At 47.2% G+C, this 25,556-nt stretch overlaps 1 protein-coding gene across 40 annotated transcripts in view; it reads right to left on the minus strand.

Moving 5' to 3' along the window:
* Nucleotides 1–25,556, minus strand: part of RBFOX1 (RNA binding fox-1 homolog 1) — a 2,206,955-nt gene that overhangs the window by 78,233 nt on the left and 2,103,166 nt on the right. For 31 of the 40 annotated variants that reach the window (XM_070063945.1, XM_070063957.1, XM_070063949.1 and 28 more), the window contains one exon: nucleotides 10,528–10,608. The exons of the other annotated variants lie outside the window; for them this stretch is intronic. In XM_070063945.1, the coding sequence (XP_069920046.1) occupies nucleotides 10,528–10,608 (81 nt within the window). The remainder of the gene's footprint in view (nucleotides 1–10,527; nucleotides 10,609–25,556) is intronic. 40 annotated transcript variants of the gene reach the window in all.

Genomic DNA, 25,556 nt, shown 5'->3' on the forward strand with positions numbered 1-25,556 from the left:
GAGTCACTGTGCATGAACTCCCCGTGCAGAACCTCTGTCCTCAATGAGTTGTACTAACAGTTCACTGTAAAATCAGTTCTCAGTTTGATGTGTGTGTGTGTGTGCATGCGCATAAACTGTTGAAATCTTAGTACCTAGTTTGTCTTCTGTGTATAATTGAAAATTAATTTTGGCCAGCGTCGCAGCTCACTAGGCTAATCCTCCACCTTGCGGCGCTGGCACACTGGGTTCTAGTCCTGGTCGGGGCGCCGGATTCTGTCCCGGTTGCCCCTCTTCCAGGCCAGCTCTCTGCTGTGGCCCGGGAGTGCAGTGGAGGATGGCCCGAGTACTTGGGCCCTGCACCCGCATGGGAGACCAGGAGAAGCACCTGGCTCCTGCCATCAGATCAGCGTGGTGCACCGGCCGCAGTGCGCCAGCCGCGGTGGCCATTGGAGGGTGAACCAACGGCAAAGGAAGACCTTTCTCTATGTCTCTCTCTCTCACTGTCCACTCTGTCAAAAAAAAATTAATTTTAATGCTGAATGGGACTGGAAGTGGGAGAGGGAGGAGGAGGAGGAGGAGTGTGGCTGGGAGGGTCGGTATGATGGAAAGAATGACTATATTTCTACAGTTGTATTTATGAAATTTCTACTCCTTAAATAAAATGTTTATTTGGGGAAACAAAGTATTCATATAAAAAATAAAACTCCGGGTTCTAGTCCTGGTTGGGGCACTAGTTCTGTCCCCATTGCTATGATGGAGCAAAAGGTCAGCCAGGAGGCACAGCAGAGGCTATCAAAAGCTGTCAATCTGTGAGCTGAGTCATGGACACAGGATCTCAGACGTCAAGGTGTGTGCTTACAATACCAAACGGTGGTGTCATGAGTTCCTAACACAGGGCTTATGTCCAGCCCAACCGCAGCCATTGTGGATGGACATTCAGAGTGTATTACAGAAAATGGGATATATCTGTCTCAGAAATAAAAAAAAATTAAAAACTGGAAATTTATGCTTTATGGCAATTGTTAATTTTTTATTTATTTGAAAGATGAGAGAGACACAGATAGATCTTCTATCTACTGATTCTCTTTCCAAATGCCAGCAACAGCAAGAACTAGGCTGGACTGACTCTAAGAATCCAAAAGTTCATCCAGGTCTCCCACATGGGTGGCAAGGACCCAGGGACTTCAGCCATCACTGCCATCTCCCAGGGTACACATTAGCAGGATCTAGAATCAGAAGTGCAGCCAGGACTCAAACCCAAGCACTCTAGTATGGAACACAGGCAGCCCAAGTTGTACTTCAACTACTGTGCCAAATGCCAACCTGTGCATGAAATTTAATTAAAAATCATTCTTAATCTATTTGAGAGGCAAAGAAACAGAGTCAGGGCAGTAGGAAGGGGACTTAAACCATTTCTCCCATGTGGGTGGCTAAAACCCAGTTGCTTGAACCATCACTTCCTGCTTACGGGGCCTACATTAGTTAACCCAAGTGCTTAGAATGGGATGTGGGAGTATTAACCACTAGGCCAAACATCTGCCCCTAATGACATTTAAATGTGTCTGTGTGTGTGTGTGTATAAAATCCATGGAGCACACTATTACAACTTGAAGAGGAATGTTTCCATTGATTGCACATTAACGCAGTGTGCATATGTACAGACACATCACACAATATCATGTACACACACACAGTCATTATGTGTTAATCAGAAATAAAATGTCACAATGAGTTCTAACTGAGCCTTAAGGTTCTAAAAGAAAACACTAATCACACACGTCCTGTCTTCTCAGAGACTTCTGATGTTTTGTTTATCATGGATCTCTTCATCATGTTTGAAAATATTGCATGAATGCAGTTTGCTGCATTTCTGGATTTTTGGCACCCATTTAAATTTTGTCTGGCATGCCACCCTTTCCACCCTAGTTCCAGCACTGCATTACTTTTATTTTAAGTGACACTTTGTGAAAATATTATAAAAAGTCGTCATTGTGGCAAACTAGGAAGCTCTGTGTGTCACTGGCAAGGGAGGGCGAAGGACGACACAGCTCTTCAAACACAGCACCTGACTGTTTGCTAACCCAACTCAATCTGCCGACATGTTCTGAACTGGGCGGAAGATCAGGGAAGCTATAAATTAATTTAGGCCCTCATTTTAATTACAGAAACCAATGGAAGTTTTATCAATTACCCCAAAGTAGAGCAGAGGAGGCCTGATTTATGTATACTTCTGCCACCTAAATCACTGTTTTATGAATTCTACACAATTACTTCCATAAAATCTGCAATCAATATATCAATTAAAACTATGCCACTACCGTTTGCCCTTGAGTTTCACAGAAGTGAAGAGCCATGAATTGATTTTGCATTTTGATCATGCTTAGGATCCCAGCATTTGCCTGTGATGTCACCTTGGAAGCGGATGGACCAAGGGTGAGAATTTCAAGGGGCATGAACGTTCATCTCCCGTTACCCTTAGGATTTGCCCTGATGTGCCTTTATGCTCCGCTGTGACTTCCATGTAACTGAAACTACGCTCATCGGCACGGAGAGGCACCAGGACGCTTGCACAGATCTTTGCTGGGAAAAGCTTTCCTGGCCCTTGACGAATCAAACTGTCACTCCCGCACCGAGACCTGGCTGTGGACTGAATTGTGTGCCTCTCCCTCCAATTCACATGCTGAAGCTCTAACCCCCAATGTGATGGGGACCTGGGGTGTGGGGGTGTGTGTGTGCGCGCATGTGTGTGTATGTGTATGTGTGTGTATGTGTGTGCATGTGTATGTCTGTATGTTTATATATGTGTGTATGTTTATGTATACGTGTATGTATGTGTATATGTTTATATGTATATGTGTGTATTGTATGTGTGTATGCATGTTTATGTGTGTATGTATGTTTATGTGTGTATGTATATGTTCGCATGTGTGTATGTGTGCATATGTGTATGTGTGTGTTTGTATGTATGTGTGTGGGGGTGGGTGATTAGGTTTACAGGACATCACAAGGGCAGAGCCTCTTGATGGGCTTTGTGTCCTACCAGAAAGAGAAACCAGTACTTGAACTCTCACTCACTCTCTGCTGCAGGAAGATACAAGGAGAAAGTGACCTGCACAGCAGGAGGAGAGCCCTCACCACAACCCAGCCATGCTGGTACCCTGACCTCCACGTCCAGCCTCTGGAATTGTGGGAAAATCAACGTCTGGTGTAGATGTCACCCAGTGGTATTCTGCTGTGGATGCCCAAGTAGAACAATATAACACTCAAGAGAACGTGTTCCCCACAGGGACTCCTGTCACCCGAAGTGATAAGTAAAGCTGGCAACAAAAGAAAACGTAGACACACTGGCCTCTGTAATTAAAAATGGGTAGCAGGATGGAGACAAATCAGAATAGGAAACATGTGTGCCACATCTCTGCTACCCAGAGATTATTTTTCTTACTGAGCCAGTGTCTCTCACATGGGAAGTAACCCTAATATGAGAAACACTCAAAAGATAGGAAGATGGGCCAGCGCCGCGGCTCACTAGGCTAATCCTCTACTTTGCGGCACCAGCAACACCAGGTTCTAGTCCAGGTCAGGGCGCCGGATTTTGTCCCGGTTGCCCCTCTTCCAGGCCAGCTCTCTGCTGTGGCCAGGGAGTGCAGTGGAGGATGGCCCAGGTGCTTGGGCCCTGCACCCCATGGGAGACCAGGAAAAGCACCTGGCTCCTGGCTCCTGCCATCGGATCAGCGCGGTGCACCGGCCGCAGCGCGCTGGCCGTGGCGGCCATTGGAGGGTGAACCAACGGCAAAGGAAGACCTTTCTCTCTGTCTCTCTCACTGTCCACTCTGCCTGTCAAAAAAAAAAAAAAAAAAAAGATAGGAAGATGAGTATTGGAAGTTCATGAATGGCCATCAACTATGGGAAAGAAAACACTGAGAACTATGAGAAAGGCAGTGTCAGTGAGAACAAACCGAGATGTTATTTTTTTAACCCACGGAATTTGCAGAATTGAAGAGCGCAAAGCCGTGTCGGTGCCGGCAAGAACGCTGGCAGGGAACCAGCAGGCCCGTGTTTGGGAAGGAAGGAGTAGAATGCGAGCATACACAGCATGGAGATGCCCTCACCTGCCTTCCTGGAGGGCACAGAAATGAAGTCTCTCAAGTGAGGATAAAGAGCGGATGAACAGGGCCAGACAGATATCAGGCCACGGCGTGGGATGCCCATTCCCCGTACCAGGGGTGCCTGGTTTGAATCCTGGCTGTGTTGCTTCTGATTAAGCCTCCTGCTAACGTATCTGGGAAGGCAGCAGATGGCAGCTCAAGCACTTGAGTTCCTGCCACCCAGAGGGGAGACTAGCATGAAGTTCCTGGCTCCCGGCTTTAGCCTGGCCCAGCTCCGGCTGATGTGGGCATTTGGGGGAAGAACCAGTGGATAGAAGATCACATGCATGCATGCACACACACACATACTCTGCTCTCTCTCTCCCACTGTCACTCTGCCTTTCTAATAAATAAGCAAATACATTTTTAAAAATTATCAAACAAACCATCTACTTCATGGAACACCATACAAGTATCAAAAGGGCTGAATGGGAGGTGTCACACCATGTTATCAGGTAAACTACACATGACGAAAATGCGTCTTGTGCACATCATCTCTTTAGGTATACTCTCCTTTGCATAATATCTAACTACTAGCACACCTCCCCCATTGCACGTATGTATGTCCTACTTTGAACTTCCAAGGACAAAGTGTGCAAAGATGCTTAGCTGGAGTTCACACAGATCCTTTAAGTTTACCAGCTACTGGATCAAGTGGGTATATTTCAACTGCATTATTCTTTTTTTTTTTTTTTTTAATTTTTATTTTTGACAGGCAGAGTGGACAGTGAGAGAGAGAGACAGAGAGAGAAAGGTCTTCCTTTTGCCGTTGGTTCACCCTCCAATGGCCGCCGCTGCAGCCGGCGCACCGCGCTGATCCGATGGCAGGAGCCAGGATCCAGGTGCTTTTCCTGGTCTCCCATGGGGTGCAGGGCCCAAGCACCTGGGCCATCCTCCACTGCACTCCCTGGCCATAGCAGAGAGCTGGCCTGGAAGAGGGGCAACCGGGACAGAATCCGGCGCCCCGACCGGGACTAGAACCCGGTGTGCCGGCGCCGCAAGGTGGAGGATTAGCCTATTGAGCCACGGCGCCGGCTCAACTGCATTATTCTAACTGTGTGTGTTTCTGTGCTTAACTGCGTACAAAGGGCACATGCCACTTTTGTCATTTAAAATCTATTCATGAAACAGTGACAAACACAAAATAAAGCATTTTATCTGCTTCTGGAAATACCTGCTTCTCGCGCAGTTAAGAGGAGTGACGCTCTCTTTGCTAATCGGAATCAGAAACAGCGGAAGTCATGAGCCCATCGTCTGGAGGAGGTATGGTATGTTCTTTCCCGTCCTACCTGATGTTAGCTGTCCACTGTGTGCAAACGGCTCTGATGGTATCACAGTTAGCAACTTTCCCCTGGACAAGATGAGCTGACCTGGGAATGGGGTGGCCGATAGGCTGGGGCTATGCACCACTTTCTAGTGGGCCATCAGCTGGGCCCTACACTTACCAAACCTCCTTTTCAAAGGGTCACAATGTTTGGGATTCAAAACTTCTTCAAAAATATTAATAGTTGGGGCTGACGCTGTGGCACAGTGGGTTGAAGCCCCGGCCTGTAGTGCTGGCATCACATATGGGTGCTGGTTCCAGTCCTGGCTGCTCCACTTCTGATCCACCTCCCTGCTAATGTGCCTGGGAGGCAGCAGAGGATGGCCCAAGTCCTTGGGCCCCTGCACCCATGTGAGAGACCTGAAGAAGCTCCCGGCTCCTGGCTCTGGACTGGCTCAGCTCCGGCCACTGCAGCCATTTGGGGAGTGAACCAGCAGATGGAAGACCTCTCTCCATCTCTACCTCTCTCTGTAACTCTTTCAAATAAATAAATTTTCAAAACTATTAATAGTAATGTTTTTTGCAGGTATTTTGCTGACTTCCCTGAAGTTGGGTAGAAAGGAGTTGTATTTTATCCTCTGAACCAGACAGATGTATTGGGACATGCAAGAGAATATTTGATGTCCCATGGCACATCTGGAACTAGGGCATGAAACCAGCAGAAAGTTTGGAGATGAGTGAGACAAACTGAGGTGAGATGGGATAATCTATGAAATTATGTTGTACTGATACGAAGTCATGAGAGAAATATTCCTCTTGATGTGTTCGTGGGCCCTTGGTCATAGGAGAGGATGACTCAAGGGTGAAAAAAGCCATTATGCAAAAATGCATCTTAAAACTATGCAACTTCAGTAGGAATTATTTTCATTACAGATTTATCCAGCAGGGTTCCTTTAAAAACCATTTTCCCTACTGCATTTAAGGTTGTTATTTACAGATTACTAGCTACATGGCTAGGAAGAGGGGCAATTTAAGTCTAAAAAAAAAAAAAAATCCATGGCCTGTTAAATATCTATAGGAAAAAAAAGGCAACAAAAACAGCATAATCTTGGAATTCATCAGACATGTAGGATCTGATTTACAAAAACATTTATTTACACACATCTTTCTTCAGAAGCACAACTGTTAGACAGAAACGAGCAGCACACACATTTCCAAGCGAAGAATCGAGAGCATCCAAGACGACTTTGAGGAGAGAGTCTCTGCTTTGGGGAAGATGACTGGACGCTTAGACAAAGAAAGACTGCGCCTACCGATTCCCCAAGACAAGACACGTGACTCAGCCTTCATACACCAGGAGAAGGGGCAGAGGGAAGCATGCATGAACCTGTGTGTGCACATGCGTGTGTGTGTGGGGGGGTGGGTGTACAAGAATGACGCTTTACGTGCTGGTTAAATTGCTTAAGGAAATGGAGTGTGACAATGTACCAGAATGTGGACCTTAAACTGTAAGAGAAAATGCAAACGGATATCGCAAAGAAGTCAGCTACCTGAAAACAGGCTGGACCAAAACACCGAAAGGAGAGGCAATGCACAGACAACCTGTACTTTCAGCATCACTGCACAACCATAGGATGGAGTTAATTCAAAGAACTGTGGCCACTCAAGTGGAGAGGGACAGGGCTCAACACTGCTTCCCACGACAGATAGTGACCGAGCCTACCAGCTGCATGCCACCACTTCAGTTTCTTACCATAAGAAACTACTTAGTTTAATGGAGTCTTAGGGAATCTCTCTCTCCATCTATACTATTAATATTTTTAGCTATTAATTTAAAAAAAACTGTTATATACAAGGGCAAGGCTATGAACCTAAGTATTCAGTGAGGGAGAGCACATTTAAGAGAACTAAACCGAATATCATGTCATTCACATATTTTCATGTATGGCACATGGTATGTTCATAAACTAAAGTAACAGGGGCTGGTGCTGTGGCACAGGAGGTTAATCCTCCGCCTGTGGCGCTGGCATCCCATATGGGCGCCGGTTCTAGTCCCGGCTGCTCCTCTTCCCTTCCAGCTCTCTGCCATGGCCTGGGAAAGCAGTAGAAGATGGCCTAAGTCCTTGGGCCTCTGCACCTGCGTAGGAGACCCAGAAGAAGCTCCTGGCTCCTGGCTTTGGATTGGCGCAGCTTCGGCCATTGCGGCCATTTGGGGAGTGAACCAGCGGACGGAAGACCTTTATCTCTGTCTCTCCCTCTCACTGTAACTCTACCTCTCAAACACATAAATAAATCTTTAAAAAAATGAAAATAACAAGATGGAACATACTTGGGCAACCTGACTGATGCTGTCATTTTAAAAGGAAGAATACTGGATGTCCATTCAGTTTCTGTAATTATGAATTTCTACCTTTAACTGAGAACAAACAGCATAATTAGAGACAGTGAAGGGATGTGGTTACCTTGGATCTTGAACACAATGAACTCTTATATCCCAGATTGGCACAGGCTGTAAAGAGTCAATTTGTTAATGTTTTAGATTTTGAAAAGTGTCTCCATCCAACATTATTCTTGATTTCTGTTGTGTTTGTCTTTACAGTCCTTGGACTATCTATACGTCACCACTAGTGCACAGGCCTAACCAAAGAGGACACCGTCTGTCTCTCTAGTTTGCTGATCTCTGCACCAGACCATCTACAGTTTCTGCATGCTTCAGCTACTCCAGCATGGAGAACTGGTACAACATCCCCACGTCTCATAGGCAAGACACAAGCTGTCCCCTGAGGTCTTTAGAATAGCTCTGCCACTTCAAAGCAGCACGTTTCAGAGTTAATTTGTTCACTTCTATAAAGAAAACTCAAGTATGAAAGAACAAAGTGGAATCAAAAGTATGAATGGGGCGGGCATTGTGTCGCAATGGGATACGCTGCCACCTGTGACACCCGCATGTCGTCTCCGGTGCTGGCTGCTCCACTTCTGACCCAGCTCCTGCAAATGCACCTGGGAAGGCAGCAGATGAGGCTACCAACACTTGGGCCCCCCTCCAACCATGTGGGAGACCTGGATGGAGTTCCTGGCTCCTGGCATCAGACTGGTTCAGTCTGGCCGTTACAGACACTTGGGGAGTGAACCAGCAGGTGGAAGCTCCCATTCTCTTTCTCCTCCTCTCCCTTTAGCTCTTTCAAATAAATAAGTAAATCCTTTTTAAAATTTCAAAGTATGAGTTTATTTGGTACAAAAAAAGTTTCAGTATAAAATTTTCCATAATATATAAAAAATGTATATTATGAAAAATATGCATGGATTTCAAAACCATATCTACAAATGAAATAGCCCTATTTCCAAGTGCAGTTTCCATGAACTCTGAAAACTCCTCATATAAATACGTCACAGTTGTACAAAGCCGTATTTGTCCAACAGGGTGCCCAGGAGCTCCATGTGGCTAACTGATGCTGCATTAATTAAAAGAGAGTAATCATCCGATGTCTCCGTCCCCCTACACTGTGCTGGACAGCACAGGAACAGAAGATCTCATCGCGGACAGATCTATAGAGCAATGTTAGAGAAACAACAGTGATGTTCTTAACCACCACTCTCTTCCAGAAAATTCCATATATGGAGAAAGAGGAAGAGCAGGTACCCAACATAAGTATGGGATTTGGAGTCAAATGGACGCCCAAAAGCAGCTGAAGTTTGGGTCATTTCCCCAAGGTCAAGAAACACATGAACCACACCCTGGCAGTGAGACCCTGGGCGACTCACTCTACTCAGCACTCTAAGCCACCTCGCTAAAAAGCAAGCATCTTAATACCTACCTGGTGCAGGCTTTGAACGGAGCGAATAGGCGGAGCCTGTGGACACGTGTGACAGTCCCAGGTACACACACATGCCCAGCAGCCCAACCAGGACCCTTCTTGCCAGTATGGTTAGATTCTGGCTTCCCAGGGGCACCGAAGACAAATACACCATGCATTTCATTTACATCACAGGCTCATACTCTGCTCAGGAGCAATCCGACGGTCCCCACCTCCTGCAGACTTCAGGGACCTGCAGGTCTGCCCCGGACGTCACGGCCATGGTTCCTGCGGCTACTCACAACACAAGCGAGAAGGCCTGCGCTGTGAGAACCGAATGCGTGGTTCGGGCCCGAGCGTGAGGCCTCGCCCCTGTCTCTCACCCCATGGACACTCTGCAGCCTGGGACCTCTGGGGCCTGCTCCTTCTTCCTCCTGCCCATCTCAGACGCAGCCCACTCACCCCCGCTCAGGGCCCCCAGACTCACTTCTGAGCCTGGACCTGATGACGACTCACTTTGCAGCTGTGCCAGTTTCAAGGGCGGTACACACGTGGTTGATCAGATCTCGGCGCTGGTTGGGAGGCTCTCTGAGGTGGGGCAAACCATCTGGGAGCCCTCCGCGGAGTCAGTTGGAGATTTAACTTTTCAGCCTGTTCTGGAAACTGGGGAGGGGCTGAAGCACACACCCCGGGCACAGGACTCTGGTTCTTCCTCTCATCCGTATCTACGGCTGTCTCCTCCCTCAACTCTATGAGTATTGCCACGTATCAAAGCAGCCTTATTTTCAAAAGGCAACTTTGTATTGTTGTTTTCGCTCCAATTAAATGGAGGAGAAACCACATTTTTCGCTCTCCTCTCTCTCCGCAGTGCAATCCTTCCACAAAGAACAGAGCATGAGCTATGGGCAAGCCGTACTTCCCACCAGAACGTATTTATGCTTAAAACTGATGAGCACCTTTTGCTAGGCTAGGGTGCCATTAGGATGGCCTGTAGGTTTTACGTAGACGGCGTTATTTGCAAAGCTGTGAACAGAAGGCAGCCAACGCCAGAGAATCCCATTCACCCCTCCCCCTCCCCACAACCCAACGCCCACATCCCATCCCTCGGACCCCCACCTGGCCAACAAGGAAGGGCTGGGATGTCTGGGATGTAGAGGGCAATGAGCAGAGGGATCCAAATGCCACAGCCACAGGAGAACACACACATGCTTATGACATCAGCTCCATCAGGTTGAGAGGCACACGGGAGCGGGGCGGAGGGGACGAGGACGCACATGGCAGGGAAGGTGACTGGACGCAGACGGAGGGCATAAAACAACACGAGCCACGGCAGTGGGCTTACTTGCGGAAGTATATACAAGTGAACTGGGGGCACTGTACATGGAGGATCCCTCCTGGTTTGCCTGGCACAACAGCACGGTGCCTACGAGAGAGAGAGAGAGAGATGGTATCTGGTTTGGGAACAGGCACGCTACACCTGAGAGCAACCACAGAAAACCAAACGAGAAAGGCAGAGAAATGGAAACACACCTGCATCCCAGAGCCCGGACAGGGACACCCAAGGAAGCCTCTTGACTTAGCCAGAGGGAATCCATGGACACCCACCCTGCGCTCCATCAGTCACACGGCACCACTTCTCCCCTGGCTGTTAAGTGGTGGCTTCTGGCTGCCCCAGAACCCAGTCTCAGATCAGGATCTGAAGCACCATGGCCTACTCCAAAGGGAACATCAGAAATGGCGGCGAGAACTGCCGGTAACCCCGACTCAAACACCACTTTGCTGTGTGACCTGGGTAGGTCCCTGTACCTCTTTGTGCCTCAGCGTTCCTACATGGAAAACGAGGACCGATATACCTACCTCCCAAATGGGCTGCAGACGTGACCTTGGGTGGGGCTGGCGGGCAGTGACCGCTTGATAACCAGGACACGTATGCACGGCTGTGTTTGGCAAAGGCCTTTCTTCCCCCTAAGCTTCAGACTCTTTGAATCATCGTATCAGAGGAAGAACAGGAATAAGGCAGGAAAGAAAGCCCTGTACCTTTTGCCATCCCCCGTGGCCCACCCCCGACCCACTGTGGACACTGGACGGGACGATCCCGGGCTCCTGCATTTCCAACTTTGTCCCCACAGCTCTCTGCTGCCCAGCTGGAAAGGCTGTGAAACCAAGCTGCAGGCCACGGCCGCACTGCAGCGGCGACTTGCCTCCGCCTGATTTAAAGCAAAGGGCACTGGGCTTATCCTTGCAAAATGGAATTTTCCGGCAGGGAAGAGCAGTGCCGTCCTGAGACATCTCAATCTATGCCATGTTTTGAACAACCACCCACTCCAAGGATGGCCAGGGATCGTCAGGGTGTCAATTCTATGCCACTGTGGCTGCAGAGCTCCAACTCGAAGACTTTGCAAAGAGGGAGTGAGACTTCCGAGGCATCTTAAGCCCATTACTGAAGAGGGAAGTGCCTTCCTGTGGTTTCTGTTGACTTCCCCGGCTGGGAAAGGTCACCCGCCCCCGTTTGATTTTGAATCTCCCTGTCATAATCCACAACAGGAAAACAAGCACACAGAAGGAAGCCTGCCTGACAGGTGCACGCCCAGGGACAGCCACCTTTCCTACCTCCTTGCACACTTGCCCTAGGGGATTGTTCAGGCCAATCCGCTTGTATCCCCAAACCCCTCCCACCTCGCGTCCCCTCCCCTCCACACAAGATCAAGAAAAGCAGAATTCTAACTTGCAGATCGAGTGAAGTTCTGTCACTTAGAGAGGGAGAGCTTCCAATGTCTTTAAGTGAGGGTAAACCGGGCTCCCTTCGCAAGGTTCTCTCCTTCCCTGTGCCCCGATCTGCTATGGGACAAATCAGGCGGATCCCAGGGCGAGCACTGAGAAGCCTCTTCTTAATTCATCCTACCCTCCATCCCTGCGCCTCCTTGCTAAGTGGTGCACCTCCTTGCCAGGAACAACAACAGAGCGTTCATTAAGATTCCTAAGCCATCTCACCCTTGCCCTGTCACCAGTTCTGACAATTCCACTTGATCCTTCACAGGGAGAAATAACTCAAAGGAATGGGCACCAGTCCTTTTTACTTTTCCTCTGGGATCCTATGCTTATCGCTGGAGAAGGGTCATCCCCACATCCCCCTGTCCCTTCCAAATAGCCCTTGGATATAAGGGCGAGATTAACTGACCTGCTCTTGGAATCAAACATATTAAGGGTCTGGAAGGGCCTTGGTCATGTCCAACCTTTGCTAAACTGATCATTCTTTATCTACTTCATTTAAAAACTGTTGATGATGGCACCTAAAAATGAGCCTCCATGTGGCCTGCTTTCTCCTCGGTGTGTACTTCCAGTTTTAGTGGGTAAGCGGCATAGTAGTAACAGGACGAAAGAGCAAACAAACCAATCTGCAGAGAAAGGGGGTTGGGGTCTCACATCAACCTAAGGGAGGCAAGCTACCCGTGAGAGAAGACATCCAGCAGCCCCTGCGATACCTCTGGGTCAGTAAGTACCTGTGATTGAGTCTGCAAGGTCATCTGTGTGATTCCACGCATCCCTGGCAACCTTAGAGAGAAACTGATGTTTCTATAGGGTAGACGGACGGCTGCCCAATCAGAATCTTCTAGAGCAGGCCCCTGGCAGGTGGATTTTGAGGACTCTCCTCAACCATGCGGTTTCTGGGGGTGCTGGGTTTTCAAAAGCAATCTGATTGTAGCAACAGCACATCCTGGAGGATGCCTCAGTACTGCATGGTTAGGACCCTCGGGTCAAGGTTAGGACCCTCGGGTCAAGGTTCAAGATCCTCAATGCAATTTATAGAATTCCACTGGGACGTAACACGGAATCTGTCTAGAAAGCTAAACCCTGGCACGGCAGAATGAAGCTGCCTTAATTTTCTGTACACTGTGGGTTCTGAGAAACTGGACCAAAAGCCCTTCTCTGAATGCTCTCTTAGTAGAAAAATGATTTTTATGCAAAGATTTTGACCTTTGTAAAATAAAATCTATGTAGTCACAGGACATGGTTTTTGCTTTACCTAAAAAAACAGTCTCCAACTTAATTTGCAAAGTACTTACAGTCTGCTCCGTTAGTGCTTTGTAACCTTTTCTTAAAAGCAAGCTTTGAACTCAACGAAAACAAAGCGGCAGAGAAAAACACCACCTTCACCTCCATGCATTCTTTTTGGGCAAAGTGTTTGTTTAAAAAAGTCAAATAGATAATAAAGTAGAAATAGCAATATGAAGAGTGCTTGCAAGGTCATTCAAAGCATTTTCTAAAACAGCATCAACACAGCCTTCCACCGAGGCCCCGGCACCGCAGCGTCTGTCCTCTTCTAGACCTCCAAGCAGACCATCCACCAGAAGCCATTTGTTTTAACAACCGTGGGATTTCCTGTATTTCTTAGACTTCTGTAACTTGCTTACTCCACTCCTTATAGTTGAAGGACAGAAACAAGGCTCAGCGTATACCCACACCTACTCACTCCTTAGCCAGTGCAGACATCAACCATCTTCAACAGTCTGCCTTCCTATCGGCTTGCAGTTCTCAGAACCATTCTCAACACAGCCATGTGTTTACATCGCTATGCGATTTGAGTTAGCGGAGGACAGGAAACCTCTATGGCACTCCTGCTCCATTGTTAGGTGAAAGACTATGAAACTGACCTTTTGGGGCCTGCGCTGTGGCGCAGCAGGTAAAGCCACCAGCTGCAGTGCCAGCATCCCATATGGACACCAGTTCGAGACCTGGCTGCTCCTCTTCCTATCCCACTCTCTACGAAGGCCTGGGAAAGCAGTACAAGATGGCCCAAGGACTTGGGCCCCCTGCACCCGTGAGGGAGACCCAGAAGAAGATCCTGGCTCCTGGCTTCGGATTGGCACAGCTCTGGTTGTTGCGGTCAAATGGGGAGTGAACCAGTGGAGAGAAGACCTCTGTCTCTCTCTCTGCCACTCCTCTCTCTGTGTAACTCTGACTTTCAAGTAAATAAAGAAATCTTAAAACAAAAACAAAAACCTGACTTTTTATATACAATAGGGTTGAATGCTGGCAAGGTCATGGGGTTCATCCTCAAATTGCGTATGGTTTTGTCCCATCGAAAGGTGACCTACCCTCTTCTGAGCCCACAGCAGTGGATTAAGTACTCCCTCTTCTATGCTCTTATCGTTTTACATCTCCCTGGTACGTTCTCTATGTGCTGTATCACAGTTTTCTATTTACATCTCGGTCTCATAAGCTACAGAATCCCCTCGGGTAGAGCCTAATCATATTTATCTTTTGATCCCCAGCACTGAGCAAAATATCTGGCCCTCAGAGAGATGAATGAATAGGACTGAATCATAATATGGTTTTAAAGATTAACTCTCCGTTTCTATTTTCTTTGCTAAAACAGTGCTTTTCCAATCAAATTTTCTTGAGGGTGCCTTTTTGTGCCTAATGTTTATAGCCAGGAATTTGTACATCTACAGTCCAGATATATTTGCAAGCTATGTCTAAGATATCCTCTTGTTTGCTCTCTCTGTTGAATAGCAGTTGAATAGCAGTCTAACATGAATAGCAGTCTAACATGAAACCCAGATAGCCTTGTCATTTATTTCCTGTACCAGTAACTGGCAGCTACTGGGCTCCATGTCACAGAGATCAATCTTAGATAATCAGAGTCCTTTCCAAAGCCTGTCATAACACTCCTTCTGTACCACAATCCCCCTGCATCCCAAATTCTGGCAAGATGTCTACACAGCCACTCTCAAGTGGGATTTGGAATCCCCCAGGGTCAGCGTCTTAGACACAGGGTCCAAACACTGGCTGCTCCCCCTGCAGACATCCTCAGCACACGGGATCATTCCCAGCTCCTGAGGGCATGGAGAAGTCTAGAAGGGGTGTTTCCCATTGGAGACAGGGAGGAGAAAGCATCTAAACTTTGCTACTCTGCTGCCAATCCGCAGGTGAGGAAACTGGAGTCAAAGCGGCTAGAGCAATGGTGCAGCCTCGCGCCCCCACACCTCTGCACAGGCCATTTCTCCTCCCAGGCAGCCCCTCCCCTCACCCCAGATAACTCCCTTCTGGACTCAACGCCTCCGCCTCCACCAACTCATCTATTTGCCTCTACCTGGCCAGGTTCAGTCTCCTACCTCTGCTTGTCTAGATTGGGTTGTAATGATCCATGTAACAATTATCTTCCCCCACCGAAGCTACCAAGGCAGGAACCATGTCTGACTCATTCTCCTATCCCCGCGGGTCCAGTCCCCTATGCTAAGAGGCAGGAAGCAGCTGCAAGGAGAAGCCAAAGGGTTTCTGATAGGCAGCCAGGTTGCAGTTTCAAGAAATCAAGGTAGAATGGAGGACAGGCAAGGAGAAAAGAAAGGCCATTTGCCTAATGTCTACCTGTGCCATTTGAGCTGTATTAAATGGGTACAGCCTCAAGCCAGCCCAGTGGCGAACAATGAGGCCAGTTCCTGTATTTTCTGCATTCAAAAACAAAACAAAAGTCAAAGGAACATCCCAACTGCATGGCAACTGGGAGTGACAGATCCATCACATTAGCCCTAAGATTCAGATGAGCTGGGGAATTCAGAGAAGGATGATTTTATCTCTAGAAAAATGCTAAAAGAAAAAACAAAAAAAGACACACAACAGAACCTTGTGACGTATGCTAAGATTTAGCAGGAATTCATGGGCACCTGCTCTGTATGGTTCTCTGCATTCAGGTTTGTGTATACCTCTCCTACCGGGAACAGAGCGGCTTTCCTGGTGACACTCAGCTGGTAGACTTTGCTGACAATGGAGAGAGGACTAAGTAAAACCCAACAATCCAGTGGCTGAGTGACTCTAGAGACCATTCGCAGTCCTTCCGTCTTCAATGCTCAGCTATGAAGACACGCAGCCTTGAGTGTATTGGTAAGTATTGACTGATGTCTACGATGCACCAGGCACCACACTGGGCTCTGAGCACATCTGCTGAACTCCACGTGCTTTGTAAAAGGACTGTTACGGGTGAAATGGCGGAGGAGAAGAGATTACCTCAGTTCTCAGTCTCACATGGAAGAAGAATTTCAAAGCGGACAAGGCAAAGAGAAAAGCAAGATGTATTTAAAAGCAAGATTTACTTATTTAAGTCAGAGAACTCCAGGAAGAGCCCTCCTGGACTGGGGGCTGCAAGAGAGGCAAAACCTGAAGGGGTTGGTGCTACTGGGGTTTTTCAGCACAATTTTGGGGAAGAAACTGCCAATCAGTATAAGCAGGGGACAGAGACGGGATTTGTAATCCTTTACCCAGTCTGGCTTGCTCCTGATAAAGCAAGAGACCCATAGGAAGTGGGGGATACCTGGCTTGTTGCACAGTAAATGGGAGCTCAGGAGCTTGCAGTCACCACTCCCTTGCTATTCTTATTCTCATGGTAAACTGGGAAATTCCTAAGAAATGGGTCAGGCACTTCTGACTTTGCCAAAGGTAATTTTTGGGGAAAGCAAGCATTTTGCACCCTAAATGTCCACTGGGACCAACCTGACTGCCTATTAACCCACCTGACTCCTCACTGTCTCTTGAGCTGTTACATGCTCAGTGACAAACACAAGGGTACTTCAAAATGCCTGTGGAAAATTCAGGCATATGAGTGTCGCTCCCCCTCTTCGCGGAGGAACGACACAGGACCCTGCGCTGTTCTTTCGTCTGCTCGGCCCTCCCCGGGTTTGCTGCTGGTTCTTCCCGGGTTGGCTACCATCCCTTCCACCTCCGTGGAAGGGCGGTTCCCCCTGGCCACATTCCCCACTTCCGCGGGGGAGCGGCACACCGCCGGCCGGCTCTCTCGGGGGCTGCTCAGGTGTTCCTTCAGATAGATGTTCCTCTTAGATGTTCCTGGTGCATGTTGTCTCTCTCCTCCTTTATAGTCCTCTTCCACCAATCCCAACTCTGCTACCCACATGCCGAGTACGCTGCTCTCCTCCAATCAGGAGCAGGATCAGCTCCTGCAAGTCATCACTCAAGTTGGCGAGAGGCAGCTGCACAGAAGTTGTTACTCCCTTCTCAGCGCCATATTGTGGGAAAGCAGATGCATAGAATAAGTCTTAATTCGAGTAATAGTCTAGTCCGAGTTGCTCCCCACAATGAGGGTCTCCAAAATGCACATTATAAAAACTGCATGGATTTCAAAAAAATTTTGCATAAAAATAAATTAACCTTTCATTTCATTTTCCATGGACTTTGTGAAGTTTCACTGTATTGACATAAGAAATGTGAACAAAGGAATGATTCCGAATTTCAATGCAAACCTTAGTCTACATGATTTGTTACACTGTTTGCTGAGATAAATTGCAAAACTTACTTTGGAATAATTTTTAGTAGACATAACTATTATGAATATGGCAAAAGATTCATTTCTTATTTCTATTGATTGCTGTCAAAACTGAAAAATTCAGTAGTACTAATTTTCAATGCCAGGAATATATTATGTATACAAAGGAGAAAAAGTTGTTTACAATATTTGCCAATATTTATACTGCATCTGATCCTCCCTAATAAGAAATGTTGTCAGCATTAGCCCTTCTGTACATGTAGAAAGAAAAAGAGGCATAAAATAACTTTGTTTTTCCCTAAAAACTTGGTCATCAATCAGATGCACATTCTACATGAAAACCAATTTGGGTTCCTAAACCCTCACATTATCAACAGCTTTGTCATTCTTCCACTGTTGCAGGTTTTTTTTTTTTTTTTTTTTTTTTTTTTTGACAGGCAGAGTTAGAGAGATAGACAGAGAGAAAGGTCTTCCTTCCACTGGTTCACTCCCCAAATGGCCACTACAGCCAGCACTGTGCCCAGCTGAAGCCAGGGACCAGGTGCTTCTTCCTGGTCTCCCATGCAGGTGCAGGGCCCAAGCACTTGGGCCATCCTCCACTGCCTTGCTGGGCCACAGCAGAGAGCTGGACTGGAAGAGGAGCAACCGGGACTAGAACTGGCACCCATATGGGATGCCGGCGCTGCAGGCAGAGGATTGGCCAAGTGAGCTGTGGCGCCAGCAGAAGTCAAGTTTTTAAAAGTTAGGACAGGGCCAGCGCCGCGGCTCACTAGGCTAATCCTCCGCCTTGCGGCGCCGGCACACCGGGTTCTAGTCCCAGTAGGGGCGCCAGATTCTGTCCCGGTTGCCCCTCTTCCAGGCCAGCCCTCTGCTGTGGCCAGGGAGTGCAGTGGAGGATGGCCCAAGTGCTTGGGCCCTGCACCCCATGGGAGACCAGGATAAGTACCTGGCTCCTGCCATCGGATCAGCGAGGTGCGCCGGCTGCAGCACGCCGGCCGCGGCAGCCACTGGAGGGTGAACCAACGGCAAAGGAAGACCTTTCTCTCTGTCTCTCTCACTGTCCACTCTGCCTGTCAAAAAAAAAAAAAAAAAGTTAGGACAGGGGCTGGTGCTGTGGCATAGCAGGTAAAGTTGCTGCCTGCAGTGCCAGCATCCCAATGGGCTCAGGTTCAAGTCCTGGCTGCTCCACTACCGATCCAGGTCTCTGCTGTGGCCTGGGAAAGCAGTGGAAGATGGCCCAAGTCCTTGGGCCCCTGCACCTGTGAGGGAGACCCAGAAGAAGATCCTGGCTTCAGACTGGTGCAGCTCCAGCCGTTGTGGCCATTTGGGGAGTGCACCAGCGGATGGAAGACCTTTCTCGCTCGCTCTCTCTGCCTCTCCTTCTCTCTCTGTTACTCTTTCAAGTAAATAAACGAATCTTTAAAAAATAAATAAATAAAAGTTAAAACAAAAGCAGGAAAACTGTGAGGAGTCAGGTCAACAGGGACTTAGGTTAGTCCAGGTGGTAAAGGAAGGCAGGGGAGTCCGTCTTAAGAAGGTACAAATTGCTGGCTTCCCCCAGGAGTTATCTTTAGCAAGATCACAGTGCCCACCCACCCCTCCATGCCTCAGAGCTTTCCGATTCATCAGGAGAACAGCAAGGGATGCTGATTCCACCCTTCCGAGTTCCCAGTTTCCTGCGAAAACCCAAGTCTCAATCTTACCCTTCTCGTGGTTTTCTGTCTCATCATGAGCCAGCTGGACAGGACAGGCAAGATGATAAATCGGCCTCTTTGTTCATAAAATGGCACAGTCTTATCTGTGATGCCATCTTGGGCTCTGGCCCTTGGGTAACATTGCTGGAAGCCACGTGGCCACATGGCCCAACCAAGGGTGTCAGCTCCACCCCCACCCTAATGGGATTTGCTGCTCCTACTTCCCTGCCAGCCCGCAGGCAAAGTTCCCGAACTCGCCTCTCTCTCTTAGGCTCTCTTCCTCTCTCTTACCCTCTTGCCGCACCCCGACCCATCGGGCTCCCCCCATCTGACAATAAAACCTTTCCCCTAACTCCAGTGTTTGGTGTGTTTTGTGGCAACCTTACATTCTTGATGGCTTTTGTCCTCACCTTCTAAATGACTGTTAGCTGCTGCTGTTTCTTTCTTTTCTTTTTTTTTAACCCCCAAAGGTATGCTTAAAATATGTAGACCCTCACGTTCAGGGGTCTTCCTCTCTTGGAGCTTCCCCTGATAGGGGGAGGTTTCTGATTTAAGTAAACCTTGATTTTTCTCTTTGCCTTGCCTGAATGGAGACAAAGAACCAAGGTCTTTCTCTGCAGCCTTCTCACCCACAACGAAACTCTCCTACTTGAAAGACCAAGCTGTGGGCTGGTGAAAAGTGGACCCTTTGCTGACGGGGAAACCCACAGAAACCTCTAGACTTCTTCTCATCAGGAACAAGTGTGAAGGAGGCAGAGGCCAGGCCAGGGTCCTCTCACTATCACTTGCTTCATCCAAATCCCCTAGGGACTTGCTCAGCACGGACTGCTGCCCACATGCAATGTTCCTGACGTAGCAGGTCCAGGGTGGAACCTGAGAACTTGGGTGCCCAACACGCTCCCGTGTCCTGGATGGAGCACACCTCGAGATCCCACATCTCAGGGCCATGAGCTCTTTCCTTCCTTAAGCTGAGGTCTCAAATGACTGAGACTTAAGAATCACCAGGAAAGGATGCTCCATGGAACAGACCCCACTCTTCTGTGCTCCAATTAGAGCGCCAGATGCCCCTGGAGAAACAAAGGCCTCAGGTTATCTCCATGGATTTAGGACAAAGATGGCCAGATACATCTGTTCTGAGTACTTCTGTTGATCAAAGAAAAAAAAAGTAGCATGTATATATTTTTGCTTTGCCATCTTGTGCACTGACAGATTTTGTCCTGGCTGTGTCACAGTTTAAGCTGAAAGAGTAACTCACCCTAACTCCTCCATGGAGCTCTCTAGAGATTGGTGAAGAAGGTGCACAAAGTGACCCACTGCACAGTCCTGAAGAGGACACCCTGGGGTCTCATCCAGAGCACAGACACCCTTCCTGCCCCACTGCTGTGGACGGAATCACGTCTCCCCCAAAATTTACAAGACCCAATCCCCAGTGCCTCGGAGTGTGCCTTCCTTTGGAGACAGTCTTTAAGGAGACAGTGAAGTTAAACTGATGTCCAACCCATGAGCCCTAATCCACCTTATGGGGTGGTCTTCTAAGAATGAGAGACTGGACAGAGGCACACACAGGAGAGACCGCAGAGAGACAAGGAGAGAAGACAGCCACTATAAGCTAAGGAGAGAAGCCTCAGAAGAAATCAACCTACCGGCACCTTAATCGCAAACCTCACTCCCCAAGAACTGTGAGAAGATCAGTTAGTGTCAAGTGACTCCTACCTGTAGTGCCATACAACGGCAGTCCAAGCACACTAACCAGCTTCCTGCAAAACAAACTCTGCTCTGAGGATCAAGCAAGTACCATCCGCGAGGGCCTGGAACAAAGGGTCTCGTGTGCCCCAGACTTCTGTAGAGGCCGGGTCTTGGGAGGCTGCCATGAGGCCTTTGCCAATGGCAGCTCCTGCTTCTGATTGACAGATGTAGCCAAAGCCCCTGGTGGGTGTTAGATGCTCTCACGGTTACACGTTTTTGACCCTCACACCAGCACGGAGCTAATCCTTGTAAGAATATTTCCACAGTTCACACTTAATGCCTTTATGCCAGTCTGAAATATGAGCTTCTCTGAAGGCTTTCGGTAGAGGTTTAAGTACAGAGATATTTCCATTTAGGCACAGATGTTGCAAAGAAATGTATGTATATTTAATTCTTATAAATCAAATGTTTTAATTGTACCAGAGATTTCCATATTTAAAGGGCCCTGAAGCAAATCTGTCTATAGTGTACATAATCTTTCACTCCAATTCATTTGTACAAATTTTGATTTCCATATTATTTGAAAATAAATACATCACTTCTTGTTTTTCTCTTTTCTAGTGTTATTTTGAAATGATTTCAGACTACAGATTAGTTGTAGGAATAGTACAAATATCTGTACAAGTTTCTCTCTGGTTATTATTTAACATCTTTAATGGCTCTGTAATAGTGAAATTGACAGAATATATGAAATTAACGTGGTATTATCATCAACCTAACAACTTACTGAATACCGGAGAACTGCTAAGAAACCAGCTCACTCTGTAACTCGGATTCTTACCTACTCTTCACAACAATGTGCGACAGGCACTATTATTATACCCACTTAGGAGATGAGAATGGAGAACTAGGGAGAGCTTTAGGGTCTTGCCCAGGGTCATACAGATTTTTCGATACGCAATGCAGATCAAACCAACCAGACCCCTGGAACCATGGTTTTAAGGATACTTTTCAAAATTGGGTGTTGGCAAGCTACAGCCTTTTGGCCAAAGCCAGTCCACCATCTATCTTATTTAATGGTCTGTGAGCTAAAGATGGATTCTACATTTTCAAACGGTGGGAAAAAGAATTGAGGGCATAGCATTTGGTGACCAATGGAAATTCTATGAAACTCAAGTTCCAGTGTCCATAAATAGGTTGCAGGCCAAAGTTCTAACGTCCCTTTGTTGTCTGAAGCAACCCTTCAGAGAAACCATCACCCACTAGGCTTCCCAGATGCTAACTATTTTTCAAGGTAGAAATGTATTGATACTGCCTAAAAATAATTTTATTTCATTTTTGTTAAAATTTTTAGACATAGAGAAATGTCCATCCAAAGTTTCTTTTGAATTCATTGTTGCTCAAAACAACAAAGCAGTAGGGGAAAAATTGCCCTGTAAGCTATGTGGAAGGAGGGCTAGCAATGTACTCATGAGAAAAACAATGGAAGTAAAATTTATCACCTAACATGTTTGACCTTTAAGTTGATGAGTGTGAATACACATAGAAAGGGAGTCCCAGGACCTAGCTTCTCAAACCTGAATTACCTGGAGACACTGTGAAATGCAGATTCTGACCTAGTGAGACAGGAGGCCAGCCTGAGATGCTCTAGTAAGTTTCTAGCTCCTGCTCCTAACAGTCCAATGTGGGACCCTCAACGACCTCAAGGACAGCTACATTTTAATAAGAGGAGCCATCAAGGTGGCACTGGGCTGTAGATGTGTGCCAGGCAATCTCCTGTGAGGGGTCAGACAGTAGGGTGGTCCCAGTGGAGACTGAGGGTGCAAAATGGTTGCTTTCCCCAAAAGTTACCTTTAGCAAGATTCAAGGTGCCTGCCCCACACCTCAGGAGCTTCCAATCTTAGTGGAGTGGGGAGTCCAGGCTTCTGAGCTCCCAGCTTACTGTGAAACCAACTAGGCACCACACCTTCTGAAGGCTCTTTTGTTTTATCATGAGCAAGCCAGACAGGGCCACAAGACAGCAATCAGGTCTTTGGAAGGCTTTGTCCCCTGCCTTGTAACTGAATGTCAAGCTGGTTAGTTTCTCCCTCCCTAAACTTGTGCTTACAAACCCCAGTACCACCAGCTCCCTGTGTTTTCCCTCTCTCCGAGCCCCCTCCCGGCCACCCTGCCAGGAGGTTTCTGACTTAAATAAGTCTTGCTTTTCAATACTTTTAAATGTTTTCTCTCTAACGTGTCGGCTTGGAAATTCTTCTTCCATGTGAGACAAACAATGGAGGCTCTCCTTTCTCCACTGCCATTTCAGCCGTAACACTCCCACTTCTGTTCTATGTGGTTCTTTTTTTTCTTAACCAAATGCAAAGGCCAATTAAAGCTCAGAAAGAAAACAGAGATGAGAAAAATGTGACACCTGAGGCAGTTCTGTGTGACTGTACAGCTCAGAACCTCTCAGGAAGCTGCACCTGCTTATTAATGGTGACACTGGGTGCTGTGCCAACTCCACACAGCTGCCATTCTAAGAATCACGGAGCCTTCCTGGGCTGTGAACACCTGACCCTTCCAGGCTAAAGATGTTAACTAGAACCACAGGCTCACATCGAAGACTCTGCGATAGGGTTTTAAATCCAACCACTGAAACCCATGGGCAAAGCCTATCTTCTGTAGATAAGAAAATCCTACTTACAGGATTGCAATAAGGCACAGAGGAAGGAAATACAGACAGGAGAAACTGTGAACTCTCGGAATTCTATGGTGTAGCTGAAAATACATAGGATTTGGAAACTTTTAAACTTTGTTTATTTTCTGGCTTTGGGGACTGCTTAGATATGTGACCTTGGCCATGTCATGGGACAGCTCTGAACCTCACTTTCTCCATCTGTAAAATGGGGATGAAAATACCTACTTTATCAAATGTGACTGTAAGGATTAGAATACAACTTGACATGGTTGGTATGCAGTGGATAAACAGTATGTGACCTCAGTAATAAAAATAACAATCATGGAAATGGTAATAATGACATGATTGGGGATCTAAAACTATAACACTTGGGAACTTCTTTTATTCATTTCTTCCTTTAAATCAATAGCTGCCAACTGCTTTGACCACTAGCATAAGACCAAATGGAAGAGAATGGATGGCAAATATTTGAACACTAGGAATCCACTGCAAACGCTTAGCTTTGAAAGGCCTAAGTGAGAAGATGTGCTTGGCTTCTTACGTGGGATCAGGGCCCATGCTGCTATCTGGCAGGGCCACTCTGGGAGACGGGGAGAAGGCTCCAGTCTTACTCTGTGAGACACATCCCATCCAATGGCTGCATTTATTTATCTAACAACCTGCTTCCAAGGACACTTCAGTCTGCAATCCCTGCTTAGAACGACAACAAACAACTGTGGTTTTTTGCTGAAACTAATGGGGTTTCCAAGACTCTGAAAATTACCACAAAAGCTTTGTAAGCAGCAGAAATTTAAACTTCACCATAATATTAACAAAAATAAGCAAGAGGTAAACTGACTACAGGAGGCTTGCATGGACTTGAGAAGAATGAGCCATGGCCTGCACACGCCTTCCTTGGGACCTTATCGACCCTACACTGACCGTCAAAAAGTGTATATAAACCACAGAGCAGAGGCCCAGGGGACTCTCTAAACACATTCTCCTAAGTGTGGCCAAGTGAAAGCTCCGGGTTGACCCACAGCACTGGAACCTCCCAGACAGCCCTGCGCTCACCAGGCTTGGAGGCTCTGTTCTCCCTGAGCCGAGACCCCACCCATTTGAGCCTAAACACTACCCAGACGCTGGGACTCCGATGGCTCTTGAAGCCCAGGGCTTTCGGACTTGGAGGCACCACTCCTGGGGATGCTGTGTAACTCCGCCCTGTGTGGCTAAGACAGGTCATGAGGAGCACAGGAGGTATTCTGGGAACCTGGGTGGCTGGTTTCTCCAGTGTGTTGCGATTTCCCTACTGCTTAATAAAAACCCTGATAGGGACCAACACCGCCTCGGTGCACCTGCCACAGGCCTCCTTCACGTTCTCCGATCAATGAGAACCTCCATGATGCTAACAGATTCTGAAAAGCATATAGAGAGGCCGTCCTATTCCCTCTTCCTATTTCACATGCTAAAGTAAAAGTCTATTTTTGGAGGGGTTGGATATATTTGTGCAGGGAAGGTAGATGTCCATCCTGACTTGCCTTCCCAAATGAGGTTTAAAACCCTGACCCCACTCTTTTCCACCGGTCAAAGTAGAAAATATACTTTGAACCTAAGAGTTACAGGATAAAGTTCAACTATGCCTCCCACAACACACACACACACACACACACACACACACTTCCTCACACAGTCACTCTGAGTTGATAGCAAACAGATAGGTCTGGCTGGTAAAAATTATTTTCGAAAACAACAGTAAAATAATACTGAGAGTTTCAGTATTTACAGTACCACACGCACACATCAAACACACACTCTTAACACGCACTCAGATTCCTTTCCTTCCAGAGGTACTTTTTATCAGTGGTGTTGGTGTGTTTATGCTTCAAAATGATACTGGGCTTAAATACAATGATAAGTGGATACCGATTAACCTTTGCGTCAGATTTAAATGTATAACCCATTAACTAATTTAATCTCTCAAAAAAATAACAGCCGTTAGCATTATTCTTTGAATAATCCTTGTTTAGCTTCCATAATGGTCTACAGTTTAATGAAAAACT

Source organism: Oryctolagus cuniculus, chromosome 19 (assembly GCF_964237555.1).
Source record: "Oryctolagus cuniculus chromosome 19, mOryCun1.1, whole genome shotgun sequence".
NCBI lineage: Eukaryota > Metazoa > Chordata > Mammalia > Lagomorpha > Leporidae > Oryctolagus > Oryctolagus cuniculus.